The following is a 21872-nucleotide window of genomic DNA, read 5'->3' on the forward strand; positions in this document are numbered from 1 at the left end:
AGCCTCAGGATGCCCCCTGCCAACCGACTGTTTGTTTGTTTGAGTGATTGTATTGTTGAAGTCCCGTTGCCACATTTGTAACTATACAATTTTTATTTTTTTTTTATGACAACCAGAAGTTCAGTTTTCTAAACAGATGCTGTTATGGGCCTCTATTACTCAGCTGGATCAGCGTCAGTCGTTTTTCCAGGCTGCGGTCTCTGTACTGCACACTGAGTCAGACGCAGCTCTGCACAGATTTCTTTGAATCGCTGGTTTCCTCCCAGCAACTCTTGACTCCCTGCCAACAAAGCAGGGCGTAGCTCATTAATTTTTTTTTTTTTCCCCTTCTCCCTCTCTTTAAAGGCAGACTGATTCATAGTAACTCCTTTAAAATAGAGTGGAAAGACACCACCCTCCCGCACCACCGGAGGAAACTTAAACCACCACCAGGTCACTCCCCTTCACTACAGCTCCGTGCTCCGGGACATCAGCACTGCAGCCCAACACGCTCCTGCTCCCACAGGTGCCAGCACCGGCCCCAGCCCACACGGTAAGACCTGCTCTCGAAAATCCTCAGCAACTTTTCTCCCTCACTGGCAGCTGCTCCCTTCGCCCAGCTGCTCCAGCCTGCTTTTCTCCTCTCCTTTTCTCTGCCACTCCTCTTCCAACTTGGCACACGAGCTCGCTACAGGACACGCCATAACCTTTCAGCTTTTACTTTGAAATCCAGCTGTGTTATGGGGCAAAGTGACACTGCAAGGCGCCCCAGTTGCAACCGTAGAGCACTGACTGGCTGCAGCAATGTTACTGTCTCTCCTCGAGGGCACGTGCAGCCAGGGCGCAGGCACAGGGTGCCCAACCTGGGCCAGCCCCAGCATAGGGGCTGCCCGCGCTTTTGGAGTGGCATTGTTTACAAACGTGGGAAAACGCCTGCTCGAAATTAGGGCTGCTGGTTCAGTGTTTCTGGCTCTCGCTCACATTTTTCTGCGTGTCTGTCTCTCCTCCATCAGTAGTTTGCCAAGCCTTAATTTAAAACAACAATTATCATTCCAAGTGAAGTCTGAGAGGCCCTAAAGGTGCAGGCTTTGGGGTACACTGGGGAGGAGCTCTCTTTTTCTGTTGGGGTCTCGGCTCCTGAGGCTGAAGCCAAGCCCCACTTCCTAAGCAAAGCCACGCGATGGGTAGAAATGCACGCTACGCCTTCCTTCGCAGCACAGATCCCGGAGTGGGGAGCACTGAGAGGCGAAGTGAGGGAGCGGGCGGAATTGCTAAGAGCACCACAGGCTGCACGGTGGGGTGTGGTGGGGGGAGGCGCTGATGAGAAGTGTAGGATTGCAGAGGCTGGCAATTTTCCCTATTCACCTGCCTTTTTCCATGCAACCACCCCCTCCCTCCCTCCTCTTCTTCACCAGTTCTCTCACTTCATCTGTCTGCTACGGTTTGTGTCTTGCGGTCAAATCTGAACTATTTTGAGGTCTGAGAAAGGGACTGCAGCAAAGCCAGTTTGTTGGCACCAGGCTTTGGTTCCTGTTGCAGGAACCCAGCCTGCCCCAGCACAGTTTCATGGGTCTGAAAGAGACTGAAACAGTATTTAGCCCAGTGCGGCTGAGAATGGCTGGGGCTCAGCCTGCTTCTGTGGATGGTTACTATATGAATGGTCAAGAAGCTGAGCTGACTTTAACCTTGTGGCAGAAGGATGGATTTTATGAATTTTTAGGTCCCCTCTGGCCCTGGTGCTTGCGGCTTGATCACACAGGGGTGCGTCCTGCCTGAAAACTAGGTGTGTTTGAGTGGCAGGGAAGCCAACTGAGGCAGCGAGTGTTTCTAGGGCAGTCAGCAGCCAGTCTGGATAGAAAGTGTTTTCAGAAGTTGTCATTTACCATGATTAACAATGAAATCAGTTTGCAAAAAAATAAAAATGCTGTGGCCAGAGAGCAATTTTCACTCAAAAGTTTTGAATTCCTCGAGGCACCTCTGAGAGGAGCTTTGCCCAGGAACTGCCCACTTGACATTTCTGAACAGAGATTTTCTGAGCAAACACACAAGAGGGAGCTGGGCTTGAAGAAAAACTTGGAGCCCATTAGCTATTGTTCCTATGATAACAGCAGTCAGCCGAATGCCTCCACCCAGCCCACCTCACACAGCTGCCAAACCTGGGGACTGTGCGGGCTAAAGGCAGATTATTTCTATTTGCTCCCTCGGGGATCAGCATAGGAAAAGGATCAAAACTGAGGTATCGTACTATCACTAACAGTGCAGTGCCTGGAAGCACACCCTGACATGCAGCTCCTTCATGCAAGGCACTGCACACCCACCTAAGAAGTTCCTCCCTGTAGGCTCCCGTGGAAGCTCCCCCCAGCTATGACTAACCATTCAAACGCGTGGCACACAGTCTGAGCCATTCATCCAGGTTACCCTCGTGTGAGAGCTGGGCATCTCCACCAGGCACGTGCCACCCCGAGGCAGACATCTGACAGAGATGGTGTTGAGCCACACCCAAGGACACATTAACGGAGAAGACACTTGGGATATTCTGGAGAAACACCCAGTTTTGGAGTGGGCACCTCAGAGCTGAAGGGTTGCTAGTACTCCCCAGTACCCCGCTGAGGACAGAGAGCTCTGGGCTTGGAAAACCGGCCCTGCTGGCCTAGCCGGTGGTCTTTGAATTTTGCAGTGTGTGAGCAATGCAAGTGCATGCAGCAATTACTGTTTGGTGGCCTGGGGTGGAGCAGAGGTTGTATTTTGAAACAGTTCTGGGAGATCTGCTGATAAGAGCCAGCGGGGGGGGGGGGGGGTGGGGGGGGGGGGGTGGGGGGGGTGGGGGGGGGTGGGTTTGGTTTTTTTTTTTTTGGTAAAAGACCCACCTTGGGGCCTTGTTTATAATGAGATGGGGGAGATTTGCTGCAAGCACAAATCCTTCTCTCTAGTCATCACCCTCCCAGCTGCAAGGCTGTCACATGGCACTCAGCCTGGGCCTGCTTGAGTTTCCTCAGAGCAAAAGAGGGAGGGGTGGTGGGGTACAGCCTCCTTCCTTAGCCCTGCCCGCACCCATGGGGCTTCACAAGTCCCATCAACCCCACACGGCAGCCGTGACACCCCTTCCATGACACATTTCCACTTGCTTACCCCCCCAATTCCCTTTGGCTGCTGGATGGGTGCTCTCTTCACTGAGTGCTAAACACGATGGCGAAAGGGGAGGCACCTGACGCTGGGCTGGGATTTGCCCTCAGATATTCAACTGGCCCACAAAGCAAGAAATAGCACCACTAGATCCCTTTGATCTCAGTGGGTTCCCGTGCCTGTACCCTCACAGGGAGGTGACAGCACCGTCACCCAACACAACACAGGGCAGGCTGCAGGGCGTGGCACTCCTAATTTTTTTCCTTCTCCTGCAATGCAAAAAAAGTAATGAAAAAGGACTAAAAGATGAGATTTCTTTACCCTTTCTTCAAGGCAGGGAGAAGTAAGAGACCCAGAGGTACTCTTTTACACCTCCAAAAGGGAGGGGAAGGAAGGAGATTTCCTTTCTCCCCATCTGAAGACGAGTGCTTAATACTTCATGGGTCTTTTCTGCTGAGGCAACTCAGCATAGACAGTAAAGGAGGCTCTTCTCAATGGCTCTGCTCTTTTGACAGCCCTTGCTAAGATGGGTAACTAACTGGTAGCCACAGTGCTGCGATACTGGTCCTGAATAAAAGTGCTGAAGCACCAGCTCAAATGTGACTATACAGATCTTCTGCCATCCAACAGTATGACACAGGGTCCAGCAGCAGTTCCCCATATCAACTGCCCAGAGGGAAATTTAGAGTGCCTCCTTTCCTAAACCGCTTTCTGCTGTTACACTTCAAGGAGGGCAGCAAAGCAGCACATCTAGGGGCTGCAATCTGGAGCATGATTTCTTCAAACCCCACTGGGAGAGTTTTGGAAAGTATATCTCCTGAGTTAGAACAGCTGGACAATGAACAAAGGAAATCCTGGCCAAATTTGCAGCTCCACGCACCCTCATCCTCCTGAACTGTTTGCAGCAGGGCAGAGAGTACATGGAAGCTGCTCTCTGAGTAAGACCAAATGTAGCCCATGCCTTGTCACGGTAGGGAGGGACAGGTTAGGACAACTCAGCTCCAGAACCCACATTCACCAAGGGAGTGACCGGTTCGCCAAGCTCATAATTAAGATCTATCCCCTTTCCCCTGTGAAAACCAGACTGTACTGCAGGCACGGGGAGACACCCACAATGAGAGCTCAAGGACAGGTCCTGGGCTAGGTCATCCCCAGCCACGCAGAGAAATGCAATGAACTATGAGCACTGGAGTGGCTGACGGCAGGTGAGCAGTGACTCATGCCAAAGGGGCCACCTGGCAATACGTGTGGATTAGAGGAAATCTGGGGCGAGGGCCTTTGCTGTCCTTTTGCCCTCACAGGGCAGAGTCTGCTCAAGGAGGGTTGTGAAAGCAGCTGCCACGACTGGGTCCAGCATCCACATTCTCCTCATTCCTGAGAGACATCTCCCCTACGGGCCCCAGCAAGCCTCTGGAAAGGACAGTGAGAGCCATGGGAGCAAGAGGGGAGAGCTGCAAAATGCTCAAAGCTGGAGCAAGCTGGTCAGGGGGTTGTTGAAGACTAGCCCCAGGAACGTGGACCACTGCTGAAGAAAAGGTGGGCTCTGAGACTGGCACAGTCACTGGTCGTGCCAGCTCAGGCAGCTGAGCCAACCTGCCTGCTAGCTGGCCTCCAGTGGCTGCAGCCAGGCCAGCGTGGTGTGCCCTGACAAGGGGAGTTCTTGATGGCTCATGAAAGCCATTTCCACATGTAAGATGAGCTAGAATGACGCTTACACTGTTCTGCCAGCCAATACTAATCACAGGGGTAAGAAGCCCTCTTGAAGGCAGATGGGGCATTTTACCTCACGACCACCTTTATCCCACCCTGCCCAGAGCAGTGACCATCTCCCACCTGCACAGCATCCTCTTCCTTCTGCTTCATACTCACGCTCCTGCACCCCCCCAGTCTTTCGCTCGTGCACTGTAGGTGAAAGAAGGAGCTATCACACAGTTTTGCAATTTAATCCTGCACAGTCTTTTCCAAGCTGGCTTGTAGGAACAAGGACACCCTGGAGGCAGACTGACCCAAAAGCTCATACCCTTTAGATGCCTAAGTCGCACTGACCATAGTGTCTCATAGGCTGTACTGGCGTGTTCAGAGGTTTTGCAGTCTTGAGAGAGAGGGATGCTATCTGATAAGCAGCCACTTCTTTTTCAGAGTTACCCTCCCTTGGAAAAAAAAAAAAAGGGAAGATCTTTACAAAACTGTCTGTGTAAATCAGAGAATTGCAGTTTTAATTTAAAAATGCAGGCAAAAGCACAGCTGATGTGGGCTCTATGGACCTTCCACCTCTACCCAAAGGCTGTTGCAAGGAGGAAAAGCAGTAAGTCCCACCAAGAATGATCTGTGTACTTTTGCTCACACCACACTGTAACCTGAACTTTCCTGTCAGAGCTGTCAGATGGTTTCTCCCACATGCACACTGTCAGTGTCAAAGTCGCACAGACACATACGCGCACCCATAAGGAAGCCATGCATGATCACGCACGTGGACAGACACGCTCACACACACGGTTCGGCTCTGCCCACAGGGAAACCGCAGATGCACACTCCCATTCATAGAGGGAGCCATGCAGAGCTGCAGATGCACACCCCTACACACACCACATCATCGCCCAGACCGTCAGTCCTCCCACAAATGTTTCTCTCATATCTCGGCATCTTGTCTGAACCCCTGCCAGTCCCAGCAACTCCCGTGTCTAACTAACCCACCCAGGGACCATCCAACGAGCTGAAGGGTGAGGATGCTCCCCATCTCACCTCCAAAGGTGCAGAGGAGCACTTCAGTGCTTCCATTAGCACTGAGGTCCCCTTCCCCACCCCTCCCTCTTCCTCGCTGCCCATCAGTCCCAGCCCTTCCTTGGTGTGTCTGGTGTGAGGAGCTGACAGTGCTTTCCTCCAGCAGCAGCTGCTGGATCCCTGCCAGCCCCCAGGCAGCTGTCTCTTCCCCTTCCTACTACCAAGTGAGCTTTGGAGTTTCTGTTGATGTTGTCACATGGCTGAGCGCTCGAGGGTGGTTTCTTCTGGAGAAAATGCCAATTTCTCACTGTCTGCCCTAGGAGCTCTGATATTTCCCCACTCTCGTATGAATCACGAGCATGAGAGCTGGAAAACCCTTGTGTGTCATCTTTTGTGACTCCCCCTTGCATCTCTCAGTGAGTCCAGGTTCGTTTCCAAGGGTGGATTCTTGAGGACTCTGTCTGATCCCACAAGAAATGATTCACATGCTGGAGCTTTACCACTCCCCTGGGAAGGCAATTCCCCCTGATCCCTGGGAGACCATACTGCCAGGAAATGCTTCCCAAGAACCAGACAAAATCTTCCATTTACTTAAACTCTCAGCCCTCGGGCTGCTCTACACTTTCCTTTTGGTTCACATTCATCTGCTACTTTTACAGCCTCTCTACACCCCATGTAGTCACCACAGCCATCACCCATGCATCACAAAATCTCACTGCCATAAACCAGAGGCTCCAAAGGTCTCTGTGTGCCCACGCACACCTCCTGCCCAACCCTTTTCCCACACATGTGAAATCTCTTTCCAGAGGCACCAGCCTACTCATCCACATGTCTATAAAAAGCATCTGACTTGTAAATTGAGTCAGGCCGGTCTGTCAGAATCAGGTTGTCAACAGCAGTGCTGGCGTACAACGGAACTTATTAAAGTCTGGAGTCAAAGGGTGAAAGCAAAAAGATCCTTCCCTGTCATCATTTAAAGTTGTTATGAGCTTTCTAGTAACAATGTGATGGGTCCAAAGTCACCATGCCACCAGAATATCACAGAGATATTCACATCTTTGCATCCTGCCAAATGACCCTGGGCATGATGAGGACTCATGCTCATATCACACACAATGACAAGGTGTGCAGTTCTAGCAGGGCTAAGATGCAGTCAGAGGATCAGATCAGTTGAAAGGCAAATCTACAAATTCTGCAGAAGGTTTTATCCCACCTTGAGGTTTCCCTTACTGGTAACATCATGACAGCATTGCTATTTGTAGGTTGGCTTTGCAGTGAGGAATGCACCAGTGACAGAGGTGGCAGGTTTTGGCTGTTTCAAACAAAATCAAAAAGTTTTTATTTTCTGTCCCATCCTCTCCAATTTTCCCCTTCCTTTCCAAGCGGCCTTGGCCCTGATTCGAACCGCCAGTATTCTCGGTGTGACTCTGTGTCACCTCAGACAGTGGCCAGGTTCATGTGCTTTCTCCAAATATTGGACCCCCCCTATAGCCACCATCAGAATCAGCATGGTGAGACAGACCACTGGTCCGATTTACTACTGCACTCCTTATGTTCTGTGGTGGCAGCTGGGGAAGGCAGAATTTCTTTCATCTCAGTTGCTTTCAATCTATGGAGATTTTTGTTGACATTCTGGCCAAAAGCATTTGCTTCTTCCCCAAAAAGCCATCTTTCCCATGTTGAGAAATTGAATGTATCAATCAAACCCAAGGAACTTCAGCTGAAAAACTGAGTTTTAGAGGAGTCAGAGGTGACCACAGTGCTCACAGGTGGTGCAATTTAGATGTCCTCTGCTCCCTAGATACTATAGACTGCTATAGGCTGTTGGCTGAGTTCTCCCCTCAGCCAGCGTCTCTCACAGTACACCTCAACAACTCACCCTGGGAAAGGCAGTCCCAAGCAGGAACCTCAGTTCAGACAAGAGAAGAAGAATGTAAGTCAGATGAGCTACATCCCTTAGGAACACTACAGATCTGAAATATTTCAGATTTAGTTGAGAGTTCTCTGATTTTTCACACCAAACAACCCGATCATTCCTGCAGAAACATCCTGTACGCTTCCCCTCTACTCCTTTCACTGCAGTGCACTTTCTGCCAGAAGCAAAAGACCACTGCCTAATCTGGCTCACCCTCTTGAGTAACCCACTCCCTGTATTTGAGGAACTATTACCATTGACCTTTGTCATATCTCCGAGTGGCACTTTGCATTCCATCCTGATGCTTTGCTAAGCAGCAAACCAAGGGCAAAGACTCACTTCTCCGGATTGTCCTCCAGATAGAAGGATCCAAAACACTCATCACAGGGGCGGTATGTGTGGCTACACTCTGCCTGCACAAGAAGACTTTGTCTTAGTTTTTAATGGGTAGTACTTGCCTGCTTAAACTTGAACTAGGGTTCAGCAGAGCTATGTATTGTTCCCTAGTATGTGTACTCCATAGTCAGAAAAAGTCTCTACACAGATAAGAGTCTGTCATGCTTATCTGTAGGCTTTTTTGTGCTGAAGGCTGCTGTGGTGGTTACACACGGTTACTGTTGGCGTGGCTTGTTATTCCTCCTCATCTGTCATCTCAGGAAAAGAAAACTCAGTCTTGCTGCCATCAGTGCAAAATCTCTTGACTCAGGCAGGCTGTTCAGCAGGTGCATGACCTTCACTCCTTCTTCTTCACCAGCTTGTCCTACCTCAGTAGTCATTCTACTCTCATGTCTCAGCTCTGTTTTTCTTGGCTTAGCTGGGGTCTCTCCTCTGGAAGACACACCAAGAGGCTCAATGCAGGATTCACAACCTGGTTGCTTGACTGGTTCTTGAGCAGCAGTCCTAAAACTGATAGAGTGTCCTGAACACTTGCAGGGTTAAATAATTGTGGTTTTGAGAGCTTTGGGGTGAGTCAGTGGAAAAAACTAGCAGCTCTAGGAAGGCAAAGAGTGACTCATAGCCCAAGAAGTGCCTGAGGAACTCCAAATCCAGCTGCAGTTTAGGTAGGCGAATGGAAGAAAATGCATTTGCATGCAATTGTGTCCTATTGCTCCAGCAATGTGACCCCACCCTGTAGCGGAGAAAGATGTCTCACACTTAACAAATGGAAAGAGCATCCTGTCAGTGACCAATGCTTTGCCAGCTTCTCTGTCTATGGGAGAAAAAATATCCATGCCGTACCATCAGAGACAGAGATGACTCTTATTTCAATGCCATTCGTTCACCCACTGGTCCTTTGGGATTGTTCTCTAGTGTATTATTTAAAGGGCAGGGAGAGATGAAGGAAGGGGAAAGTGAATGAATAGAGAGGGAGGCTTGTGCTTTAACTCACAAAGAATCAAAACTAAGCTGTGAGCACATATCCCCAGGGGGAGTTTGTATTTGATAGCGTGTGTATTCAGGGACAGGTGCTGATGTTCTCAGGAATTAGGTGCACTGAAAGGACCTGAACTAACAGTGCTCTCAAGCAGTGCAAGAACAGAGCAGAAAAAGCAAAGGGAATAAAGGGTTTGGGTTTTTTTCTTAGCATATTGGTCAAAGTTCTGGGTGGTTGGGGTTTTTTTTGTTTGGGTTTTTTTTACATTGAAAAGTAACATTTATCCTTCATTTTCATTTCTGAATGCAAACAGAAGATGCATTTAAAAAGACTGTTCTAGTCCGTTAGGGTGTCATGAAAGTAGGTTTTTAGTCTTTGAACTGCAGGTCTTTTCTGAAGGTCCTTAAAAATAATCTGCAAAAAACCTGCTGAATTCATTTTTAAAGAGGCCATGGAAAAATACGTCCATCTAAGAAAGAAGAAAGTTTAGCCACTGTTCAGTAAAGGCAAATTTCATAGCAGGCAAATTTGCCACAATTTGGTATATGCATACCAATACACTGTGGTGGCAAGAGCACCTGTTACACTTTGTGTAAGAACCAAGGTAATCAGAAAAAAAGGATGACAGTCAAAGGGATGAGAAGATTTGACTCAGAGGCTCTATTCAAGGCACCTGCTGCAGACATGTAACTTAGTCATGGCAACAGCAATAATTTCTCAGCTCAAGGTACAGTGGCAATATCCATATCAGTTGCCATCCAGCATTTTGAAACCCTTGTTCCTTTTGCAGTCAGTGGACAGAAGGGGTTTAACGCTCAGGTCAAGTGTGTTCATGTGGTAGCTTGCCTATAGAATTGAGAGCCTGGATTTTAGCAATGCTGAACTCATAAATGACTGTCACTACTGTCAGAGAGGAACTCCTAAGAAGGCTGTACTTTCTCCAGCATCATCACTAAGGGAGGTACTGTGACAACAGAGGGCACAGTGACCAGGCCATCCAGGCAAATCAAACCCTAGAGCGTGAGGAGTTTGCTAGGACACCCCAAAGCAGACAAGCAAGCCCGGCCCGTGTTCAGGAAGCGAGGGCTAAACAACTCCAGAGAGTTCTCCCAGGTAAAGGAAACTTCACAGCAGACAAGTTCCTGCTGAGGAGATAGGACCAGTCACCAAACCTAATCTGTCCTTCTAAGGAGTGGCCTCATTTGGGTGGGAGGAGTGACCTAACAGAGCTGGTTCCTTGAGATCCTGAACTCAAGGAACTCCTCCTGGTCATCGGCTAATGCTGAACTGGCCGAAGAGCCACTGATGGAGAAGCCTACCTGCCTGCTGTGGTTTAAGAAACTGTATCCAAAGCAGTGCGAGGAATAGCTGCAGCGCTTTACAGGAATACACTCCCACACGTGGCCACAATGAGAGGAAAGACAGGAGTGAAGAAGGTGGAGTCATTAAGTAAAAAAACCCACACTGAGGAGACTTCACAAAGCCTTTTGTTACAGTTTGTGTGGAAGACATCATAAGTATAATTGTGTTGTTCCATGACAATGTTACCACACCCTGAACAAATGGTGACAGCATCAAACCTTACCTGAGTCACCTGGACCAAAATAACTTGACAGCCAACATTAATCAAATACTGTCGTTCAGTACCAGTCCTACCAAAAGAAAGAGCAACACAGCCTTGTGAAATTTTCTAGGAAGCAGTCTTTCACTGACCACAGAGTGGACCCAGTAAACTCTTTTGCCTGATTTCTGTAGCTATACTGCCTGATTTCTAACAAATGCTGGGAAGGAGGGGAAATACGCTTACTCACTTTGTGTGAATTGCCTGCGCTCACTCTCACAGTGTAGAATTATTCCTTGTATTTCACATTTTCAGGGAAGAAGTCAGCAGCCTTGATGAACAGTGTCGAGAGCTATCTAAAGTGCATTCCCTTCCCAGAAGTCTTGTCTTTCCAGTTAGATGTTCATCAGTGACAGGGAATCTTACAAAAAGTAAAAGCTTGCAGGGTATAGAGGAAAAAAAAACCAAAAAAACAAACCCAAACCAAAGAGGAACTTGCATTACAAGAGAATCTTATTGCAATAATAAAGTGATCTGCATGCTTCAAGTTTTAAAAGGGAAACAGGCAGTTTTCATTGTAAACCTAACAATCTTCCTCTGCCCCCGAACACCTCAGTGATGTTCCTGTTGTGGTTATTCTCCTCTTCACATAATACAGCGGGCCATTCAGTAGGGTTAGTCCCCAAGTCCACTCTCTGCCACTGCTCAAAACCTGCTGCACCCAGGAACACAGAGTTCTCCACTTCACACCATCTGCCTGTGTCCCAGACCAGCTGGAGGGGGCTGTGCTGTGAGAGGGAAAGGGGGAACAGGAAGATCTTTCCTGACGTCTCTGAATCCTGTGGGCAAAAACTCCTCATCCTGCAGTGTAGGCCTGGAGTATATTATTTTTGCTTTACATAACCACACAACAATTTAAGCAACCTGTATATATACTCAGGCTATTTTTAAAATGCCCCCAAGCTAACTACCCCTGCTCTACATCTCCTCCCAAACTGGTTCCTTTACCTCCAGGCTTTCTGTAACGTCTTGAGCAACTCCCTTGCAGATTTTGACAAAGGTTTTAGCTATGTTTTTTGTGACTACATGCTTCCAGAATGGATGTAAGATCAACCTGTTTTCTCACACGTAAATAAAGATTATAGTACTGCTTTCTTTGATTCAGCCCTTCCCTTCACCTCCTCCCTCTGTTGTTCTCCTCCAGAGCTCTCTGTATCAGTGACAACACCTAGAAGGGACCCAAGATGTTGGTGCTACTGGCTGGTATCTTTGTGGTTCACATCGCCACTGTCATCATGCTCTTCGTCTCCACCATTGCAAACGTAAGTAGACACCACTGCCTTGGAAGAGACACAGCTGTTGCCTCCTGCAGCAGTAGCCAGCCCTTCACATGGCTGGCGGGGGACAGGCAGGTGGGTGCTCAGGTCTATAGGTGAGGGACCTGCTCATGGCCATGAGTAAATACGAAGGTGGGATGGCTTTGCTCAGGGAGCAGAAAGGCAGCCGGGCTGGTACAGGAGGCACCCTCCACCTGCCGCATCCCGCTCCCCAATCCCAGAGGCAGCAGCACCTCAGCACTCTTCATCCGAGAGAGTGCGATGAGGAGCGGGGGCCATCAGCAGATGACAGCTCCGGAGCGGTATTTGCCATCCCATCTGGCGGCCAGGCTGCTGCACCACCGGGCGCTCCCCCATGCCTGTCTGTTTCGACGGCAGCATTTCTCTGCCGGGGGCAGGGGGGCGGCCACAAGCGCTGCTCCCGATGGAAAGCCCGAGCCAAGGGGGGCACCGGGCCCACCCCCACCCCGGCGCCGGGGAATCCCGGGGTGAGGCTGACCCCTGGCAGACCGACGGGGGCGGCGCTGGGGTGGATTTGGGGGACTCCTCGCACCCGCCGCGGCGGCTTGCTCGCCTCATCGCTCCCTCCCGCCGCCTCGCACGGGGAGAGGGAGAGGGTGGTCTGAGCGATTTCCCCCCCCCACCCCCCGATTGTGGGAACAGACTTCCCCGGTGTTGTGCCTGGACCAGAGGCCTCCCGGCTTTGGAAGCCTGCGTCATCTCCCACCCGTGTCGGCTGTTCATCTGCTGCCGACACATGCTGACTTTTTCAGCTCTCTGTCTTGTGGCACTTGGGCTACTGCTGCTGCCCTTACAGTTTAGTGTGACAACTGGCCGGAAGAGCAAGGCAGCCGCCCGTGTGACATGACTGTTTCATCCTGTTTTAGGTGTGGATGGTGGGTTCTTCCAGCTTTGGAACGGCCTCATCAGGACTCTGGCTACTGTGCAACAAGACCTGTGAGCGGCTGCCAGTCAGCAGTAGTGATGAGGGTAAGTTACATCTGCATTTTCATTGTGGTGATGAATTGCAGGACGTTGGTGCACAATACCAAGGCTGAGTCCTGACCTTCTCAAATCTATTCCCTGTGTGTTCACAGCTTCCCTGAAAGCCGTGCAAGCCTTTATGATCCTCTCAATCATTTTCTCCGTCATCGCGCTTGTCATGTTCATTGTCCAGCTGTTCACCCTGGAGAAAGGCAAACGTTTCTACATCACTGGAGCCATCATGCTGGTTTGCTGTGAGTATGCACACCTTGCGATGGCTCTGCGTGCGTCCCACTGCCTCTGCAAGCGCAAGTAGCTGCACGTGTCTGCCACATGCAGCCATCAGGGGAGGCTGTCAGCCACTTAAATGTTTCCAGTGGTCCACATTTTTGATGAAACAAAGCACTGAGGAACTGAAAAGTATTTGGGTTTTTTTTACTGTATATAATGAAAATATTTTCAGATTTTCATTAGAAAAGCCCAGTGGGTTTTGCAAAATACCTTTGAAAGACAATAAAAATTATTCAAGTTATTTGGGGGTCAGGGGAATAAACAGTTAGACAGCTACTGCTCATGGGATTCAACACGTAGCACCAAACTGTCTGCAGATCTTATTACTTATTTCCTCCTAACAAAGGTTTATTCCCCATGGCACCCACTAAACAAACCCCGAGTGTCTCATGTCATCACATCTGCAAGAGAAATCCTCCATAAATAAGCCTAATGGGCAGCAGCCCATCTCTCACATGGCACAAGCCATGAATTAGAATCTCAGGGGACAACAGTACTTCAGAAGTCCTGCAGCAATGCTGGTTTCTCTGCATTTTCAAACTCTTTTTCTTTTCCCTTCTTTCCCACAGGGATGTGCATTCTGATTGGAGTCTCCATTTACACAGCTCGGTTCACAGGCAAGGTGCCCCTGTCCACAAGTTCTCACCACGGCTACTGCTTCATATTGGCCTGGATCTGCTTTTGCTTCAGCTTCATCATCGGCATCCTCTACCTTGTTCTTAGGAAAAAATAAGGCTGATGGGAGTCCAGGGGAGAGGGTTGGCTACTGGGAATGGGGAAGAATTGCTCTGCTGAGAGAACTGTTGGGCCAATAGACAGAAACAGCCACCATTATCACCACTGCCACCACCACAGAAAAATCACTAACAAAGATAGAATCCTCAGAAACTCCTTCAACAAAGAGAGGGAGAAACAGCTCCAACTGATCTAGCACTCCTGGGGCTGTTGCGCCAGAAATCTGCAAGTGACCCAGACAGCTCTTCTACTTCTGCAAAGTCATGTCATACCTTTACAAAGCTTCAAGCTCAGCAGTGATGGTTGAAGGGCACCACAAAAACAAGGGCTACATCTTTTTCCCTTCCTAGAGCCCTTCTCACTTATCTTCCGGTGTGCCTTTTGGGGTGGACAGTGAGGCTTATGACCCCTTTTTTTGTCCATTGAAACAAATGGGATGGGCCTTTTGTTACATTTTTTTATATATATATATGTGTGTGTGCACACATATGTGAAAGTTAAAGACACTAAATTGAGAAGCAACCCAATAGAAATCAGATTAAATTTGTATTAAAATATCTACAGAAATAAGGCAGCATATTTTTTTTTTTTTGCTGTTCTGTTTACTATTTGACATTCCCATGGTTGAATCAGGTACAGGTAGGAAGAGTAAATATACAAGTGTGGATGATGGAGAGAGAGAGAGAAAGTGTGGGGGTGAAGATACACAGGGGTTCCTAATTACAGAGGATGCAGTTTCTCAATGATGCACATGCAGGGAGGGAATCATTTAGGTGTGCGTCTACACTAAAATCTTCTGTTGAGCTCCAGAACATGGTAACAGCACCACAACATCACATATCTTTAGTGAGACAAGTCTTTATCTGTAGGCAGGTTTTTTTACCCACATCATCACCCAGGACATCGTATTGATTGAGAGCCCCCCCTTGTGATACAGCTCATCTCAAAGGTAGATGATGGCAGTTAGCAGAGGAAATGTATTCCCTAATGAGAGATTTGGAGAGAGGAGGCAGGGCTTTTGAGTCTGCTCCTTGCTGCACAACCGTAGGCCAGTTATTTAACCCGGTGCTTTTCCATCTGCCAAATTCTTCCATAAAACTACACCTACTTCCCAGGGTTGCTGAGAGATTTTGAGTCCACACCGTAATACAAGGTCCCCGTGTGAAAGGCTGGCATAGGAAAGCAAGGCATTGGTACTGCTGCAACCCACAAATTTCTGTCAGTTCGAAGAATCTCAGTCACAAGTGGCATTTATAAGGGACAAGAGGTCAAAACTTCCTGTGGCTCCATCCACAACTAAAAGGCAGAGAGTATCAGAACAAATACACGTGCAGATTGTGCATGGATGCTATTTACCTCTCTCTCTCTCTTTTTCTCTGTTTCTGTTACATTTTCTTCTTATGTAGACTTTATCAATTTGGTGGATATATTCTAGTACTGTATGTTGCTGTTTCATTAACAAAGGTTATTTCATATATAGTCATTGTAAATATTTTGAAATGCATATTTTTAACTTTGAGGGTATAAAAATAAAATCTGATTCCCTTTATTATAAAGAGTTTTACTCTGGGTTTTTTTCATTAGTGTTTCAGATATTTGTTAACAGATGCATTTGCTGTTCCCACTGAATCAAAGTTCACCCCTTTAAGATGATGCAGAACTACCACGTTCTCTTGCTTGTCAGTATATGAGATTTCCTGTTCTGGAAGGGAGGAGGAAGCAGAACAACTGTTTCAGGCAAAGCTCCTGTTTCAGGCTCCCTGCAAGCTCAAGCAGATAGTGTGAGCAATGATAACACTCAGTCTCAGAGCCAGGCTTTGCTTCACACCCAGGAGAGCTGGAAATGCACTTTCTCACTGGCAGAATCTCATCTCTGTGGAAGCTGATGCCTAAGGTGCTGCAGGATTTATTATGTCTTAGACCAACCCTCATCACAACTGAGTTCCAAAGCAAAATCACCAAGATGTTTGCCTGGGCCACTTGACTTGGTATAGCTGTTGCCTCTTTTGAGTTGTCTGGGCAAACTTTGTTGAGATGCACAGGACAGGTCACAAGCAATGGTCTCAATTTTTGATCAATGTTCTCCAACAACCTTTGCCTCACCACAAACTATTGTCATTGGCAGCTCAGCAAGGATATGAAGGGTACTGGACACTCGGGACAGCTTGGTTTGCCTGAAAAACCACTTGGGCTTTTAAAGAATCAGTGCTCTAATCTACAACTGGAAAAAAATCACTGGTTCCTCTGGCATCTGACAAACCTAGTTGATCTAGTCCCTGAAGTATAACCCATTCCAAACAACACAGTCTTTGCTCCACACCTGGTAGTTCCTACCACTTTTCTGAATCCTGTTATATTAGGGGCTGGCAGGCAGGGAATTGCACTGGGCACCAGCAGGACGGAACACACCAAACAGAAAAGCAGATGCCAACAAAGATGAATCAATTACACAACAGAAGGAAGCAGAAAAGGATAGAAGAAATGGCACTATTTGTTGTGTCATATGACAGGTGTTTGCTCAAAAAGCATCTTCAACACAGCCTGAAAGGACACTGACCCAGTGCCACACAGACTGTGAGACACAAAGTCATGGCATTCCTGCAAGAGCCATTACAGGGATTTCAGGGGCCAAGCCTCACAAGAATCAGGACCAAAACTGACTCCATTACTTCACAGCAGAGTCCTTACACTAGGAAGAGACTTTGGAAGAGGAGAAGCAGAGAAATGAAATGATTCCCATGCCTGAGACTCTGCTGCAGAGCAAAGGAAGGATTCCCTCTCCCTGGTCCTTTTTCTGCAGGTCACAGTGCAAGGTGGGATTTTTCATAGACAAACAACTGACTAATTCAGGGCATTTGACTAGAGTAAATCAGCTGCAGGAAGCACTAAAAATGAGGGACAGCCAAGGGGGGAAAAGCAAGAGACACTCTTGCTCTGATGAGAAAGTCAAGCTATGCAGGCTGGGAAGAAGCAGTCCAATAACTGCTCACATTAATGGGTTTGAAATTATCTGCACATGTTCATGAGAGTGTTGCAAAAGCCGCTGCAGACAGCTCAGGGGTGAGCCCAGCTCTGTGAATGGCAGAAGCCCAAACTGGCCGAGCAAAGTAACTGACCCATGGGCTGATCAAGGGGTGATGACAGCACTGCAAACACCAAGGCAGCAGCACCATTACAGAATGCAGCTGCCTGCCAGTCCACCCAGAGCGGGAGAATGGCTTGATTCCCTTGCAGCAAAGACGACAGAGAAAAAAACAAACTACCACCAACAACAACAAAAAAATCCCCAAGTTTGCAAGGAATGGGGACATCATGGGAAGTATAAAAGATGATGCTAAGAGTGATGTAAAAGATTATGGGTCACTTCCAGCACTGGAGTAACTCCCCACTGCTGGCATCCAGGGTGCAGCTAGTCCAAGAATCATTTAACAAAGTAAAGCAAAATCATCATGAAATATTATCCCACTCAAAACATATCCAGCCCAGGGGGCAGCCTAGAAATGTATGCTGCAGTTGTACTAGTTGTCTTTAGAAGGCTGCCTAATCTTGTGATTATTTACATTTGCAGCTCTGCCTGCTCAGATAATAAGAGCAGTCAGGGTACCAGTTGATTGCTGGAGGTACTGGGGAGGAATTTTAATCCCAGACCCTCTGTTCCCGCATTGCACAGTTGGCGAGGTGCATCACTGCAGGCAGCTCAGCTCTCCTGACATTGTCAGAGACATGGTATTGGATTAGATAAACCAGTGATCTGATGCATGATGACAAATCTCATGTTGCACAATTCACCCAAAGTATGTGGGTATCTGGTATAAATATACACCTTGTCATCTGTTACAGTGCTTAGGAAACTTGATTGCCTTTCTGCTCAACCTAGCGTGGAAGGCTGTAGCTGGCAGCCTTTCTCCATTCCACCCCCCCCCCCCCAGGCTCCTCATGTGGACCAGGCTAGCCAGGGACCAGCAGGGTCAATCCATTGGGTAAGTAAGTGGCCTCCAGCCAGCATCTTCCCAGAGGCAAAAACAGGAGTCATGGTCCTCAGTGGAGATTTACGAGAACCTAAAATGTTTCATCTGGTCTCCTAGGCTAATCCTAGTGTCAGGATTTGGGCAACAGAGTTGGATCTATCTGCAGTGAGATCTAGGGGAAGAGGCAGTGCTGTGGAGCTCTGCCCTGTGAGTATGAACACTCCCATACAGATGACCTGGAGAGCATAACATGTCAGAGGTGCTAAAGGAGGGGGTGTTGGGGGTGCTTCTGTCTCTCTCCACAGATTTTTTTCCAGAGAAATCTGTGGGTGGACAGAAGCCTGACTATTGGCATTCACAGATGGATGCAATTTTTTCCCCCTGAGTTTTGTAGGGCATCACAGATTATTTCTTCCTTTGGAAGCAACTTCCAGAATAAAAGGTTCATTTCATTCACATGCTCACTGTAGAGCTTTTTGGGCCTTGCTCTGATGATAACATGAAGCTGAGGGGGCTGAGCTGTAAATCAATGTGTAAAAGCACTTCCTAGGGCTTTGGGAGGGTAGGGGAATGTGTGGCTCAGGGGAGACACAGGGGAGTGAGTTGACAGGGGAATATCAACTGAATCAGGCAGTATCTTTTTATCAGTTCCCAAGAAGTGATACATGCATAAACACACCAGGGAAGCTTAGCCAAGCAAATAAAAAGGTGATGCCATAGGCATGGCCTCTGCGAGGAGGGGTCAGCATGGAGAGACAAGGCAGAGGAGCTGGCAAAGAGGCTTCCATGCACTCCTCCATGCACAGTGCACCAGGACATCCCTTTATCCTTGGGATAGTTTATCCCAGCACTGCCCAAACTCCTGGGCTAGTGGGAAGGGGAATGATCTGCAGGAGTTCAGTCATACCCATACGGTAGGCAGGAAGGGCTCCTTCCCCTGTTAACTGCAGGAGTGTCTGATGCTCTCAGTAGCCCAATTTCTGGGGTAAGCTGTGTAGCCATGGCAGGTCCTGACCATGCTCCTGGGCAATGCAGGGCTCCCTGGGAGCTGCTGACAGCCCATGAGTCCTTCTGACATCTGTAAAAGTTGAGGCTGCTCACCATTTTGGGGCATGGTTAGCAGCTCCTAGGATTGGGTCCACAGATCTCACCATTTTTGTTTACAGACTTAGGGAGGTAAAAGATAGCCTCAGAACACCTTGAATGTATTTTTTTAGGGGGTTCTGTTACTAAATGGCACTCTGAAGCAGGAGTTGCTTCATGTGCATCACACAGAGGATGTACAACCATGCAGCACAGCAAGAAGCTTTGTGGCAAAGAAACCAGAAACCCTGCACTTTACATCCCAGCTCTGGAAAGGGCTTGCAGGCTTTGCAAGAGAGCCAAGGTGTGGGCAGAGGGAGGCAGAGGTGAGATGCAGGAGTGAAGGGCCATTGCAGAAGCAAGCAGCATGGGCACTACTTAGACAAGAAGGTGGACTGGCAGTGAGTCATCAGATTCCACGCAGGAATGAGGTAGCAGAAAGAAATGAGAGATCAGATGTATGGACAGGAGGGAGAAAGAGATGGACTGGAAGAACAAATACCTCAGAAGACCCAAAGACTATCACTACCCTGGTGGCTTGGGGGAGGACAAGCAGTTCAGTGGGGAGGTGTATGGAGTTTGGGAAACCTGAGACCCACTACAATTATCTACCAAGCAGAGAGACCTTAATCACTCAGTAGGATCGCTTCCCCAAGGCAGTACCAGAGGCTCATGTGCACAATCCTGCCAAAACCTGGGGCAAACCATTGTAAACTGTACAGCACCGAGGACCCACGTGTGCCCTTTCAACCCCTCGATGGCTGAAGACCCCGGTCCCCTGCATTGTCACTAGAGGTCAGTGCAAGCCCAGCAAATGCCTCTGCTGCATATATTTTATGATCCTATGATTTGAGGCATGGGCATCCCCAGCCAGGGACAGTGCTGCTTTATCACTGTATAATTCAAAAATGGGACCATGCCCCAGCCTTGTTTGACAGCCCTCAGACAGGCCCCCTGCTAGCCTGTGACATGTCACATGTCAGAATCATAGAATCATAGGATCATAGAATGGTTTGGGTTTGAAGGCACCTCAAAGATCATCTAGTTCTACCCCCCCTGATATGGGCAGGGACGCCCTCCACTAGACCAGGTTGCCCAAAGCCCCATCCAACCTGGCCTTGAACACTTCCAGGGAGGGGGCATCCACAGCTTCTCTGGGCAACCTCTTCCAGTGCCTCACCACCTTCATCGTAAAAATTCTCTTCCTTATATCTAATTTAAATCTCCCCTCTTTCACTTTAAAGCCATTACTCTTTGTCCTATCACTACACTCCCTGATAAACAGTCCCTCTCCATCTTTCCTGTAGGCCCATTTAGGTACTGGAAGGCTGCAATAAGGTCTCCCTGGAACCTTCTCTTCTCCAGGCTGAACAACCCCAACTCTCTCAACCTGTCTTCATAGGAGAGGTGCCCCAGCCCTCTGGTCATCTTCGTGGCCCTCCTCTGGACTTGCTCCAACAGGTCCATGTCCTTCTTATGTTGGGGGCCCCAGAGCAGAACACAGTACTCCAGGTAGGGTCTCACAGGAGCAGAGTAGTGGGGGAGAATCACCTCCCTCGACCTGCTGGTCATGCTTCTTTTGATGCAGCCCAGGATACAGTTGGCTTTCTGGGCTGCAAGTGCACATTGCTGGCTCATGTTGAGCTGCTCATCAATCAACACCTCCCAAGTCCTTCTCCTCAGGCTGCTCTCAATCCATTCTCCACCCAGCCCATAGTTATGTTTGGGACTGCCCTGACCCACGTGCAGGACTTTGTACTTGGCCTTCTTCAACTTCATGAGGTTAGCACAGACTCACCTCTCAAGCCTGTCAAGGTCCCTCTGGATGGCATCCCTTCCCTCCAGTGTGTCGACCACACCACACAGCTCGGCGTCATCAGCAAACTTGCTGAGGGTGCACTGAATCCCCCTGTCCATGTCGCCAACAAAGATGTTAAACAGTGCCGGTCCCAGTACCGACCCCTGAGGAACGCCACTTTTCACTGATCTCCACTTGGACATTGACCCATTGACTGCAACTCTTTGAGTGTGACCATCCAGCCAATTCCTTATCCACTGAGTGGTCCTTCCATCAAATCCATGTCTCTCCAATTTAGAGATGAGGATGTCATGTGGGACAGTGTCACAAGTCCAGGTAGATGACGTCACTTACTCTTCCCTTATCCACCAACACATACACCACCACTGTAATCCATTGTAGAAGGCCACCAAATTTGTCAGGCACTATTTGGCCTTAGTGAAGCCATGTAGGCTGTCACCAATAACCTCCTTATTTTCCATGTGCCTTAGCATAGTTTCCCGGAGGATTTGCTCCATGATCTTGCTGGGCACAGAGGTAAGCCCTGTAGTTCCTTAGGTCTTCCTTTTTTTCCCTTTTTAAAAATGGAGGTTATGCTTCCCCTTTTCCAGTCAGTGGGAACTTCACTGGACTGCCACAGCTTCTGAAACATAATGGATAGTGGCCTAGCAACTTCATCCACCAGTTCCCTCAGGACCCATGGATGCATCTCATCAAGTCCCTGATCATCGTTGATGTACCTATAGAAGTTTTTCTTGTTGTCCCTGACGTCCCCAGCCAGATTTAATTCTATCAGGGCTTTGGCTTTCTTAACCTGATCCCTGGCTGCTCAGACAGTTTCTCTGTATTCCTCCCAGGCTACCTGCCCTTGCTTCCACCCTCTGTAGGCTTCCTTTTTGTGTTTCAGTTTGTCCAGGAGCTCCTTGTTCATCCATGCAGGCCTCCTGGCATTTTTGCCTGACATCCTCGTTGTTGGGATGCATCACTCCTGAGCTTGGAGGA

At 48.6% G+C, this 21872-nt stretch overlaps 2 protein-coding genes across 2 annotated transcripts in view; one reads left to right on the forward strand and one right to left on the reverse strand.

Annotated features, from left to right (window-relative positions):
* The window catches only part of LOC142601518 (histone H4), a 370615-nt gene that overhangs the window by 240796 nt on the left and 107947 nt on the right, over positions 1 to 21872 (reverse strand). The gene's annotated exons all lie outside the window — the stretch shown is intronic.
* EMP1 (epithelial membrane protein 1) lies at positions 364 to 15577 on the forward strand. Its single transcript, XM_075750528.1, has 5 exons — positions 364 to 532; positions 11879 to 11996; positions 12899 to 13001; positions 13109 to 13249; positions 13856 to 15577. Exons 2-5 carry the CDS (start codon positions 11919 to 11921, stop codon positions 14017 to 14019), a joined length of 486 nt encoding a protein of 161 aa, XP_075606643.1. The 5' UTR covers positions 364 to 532; positions 11879 to 11918; the 3' UTR covers positions 14020 to 15577.

This window comes from Balearica regulorum, chromosome 1 (assembly GCF_011004875.1).
Source record: "Balearica regulorum gibbericeps isolate bBalReg1 chromosome 1, bBalReg1.pri, whole genome shotgun sequence".
NCBI classification, from domain to species: Eukaryota; Metazoa; Chordata; class Aves; order Gruiformes; family Gruidae; genus Balearica; species Balearica regulorum.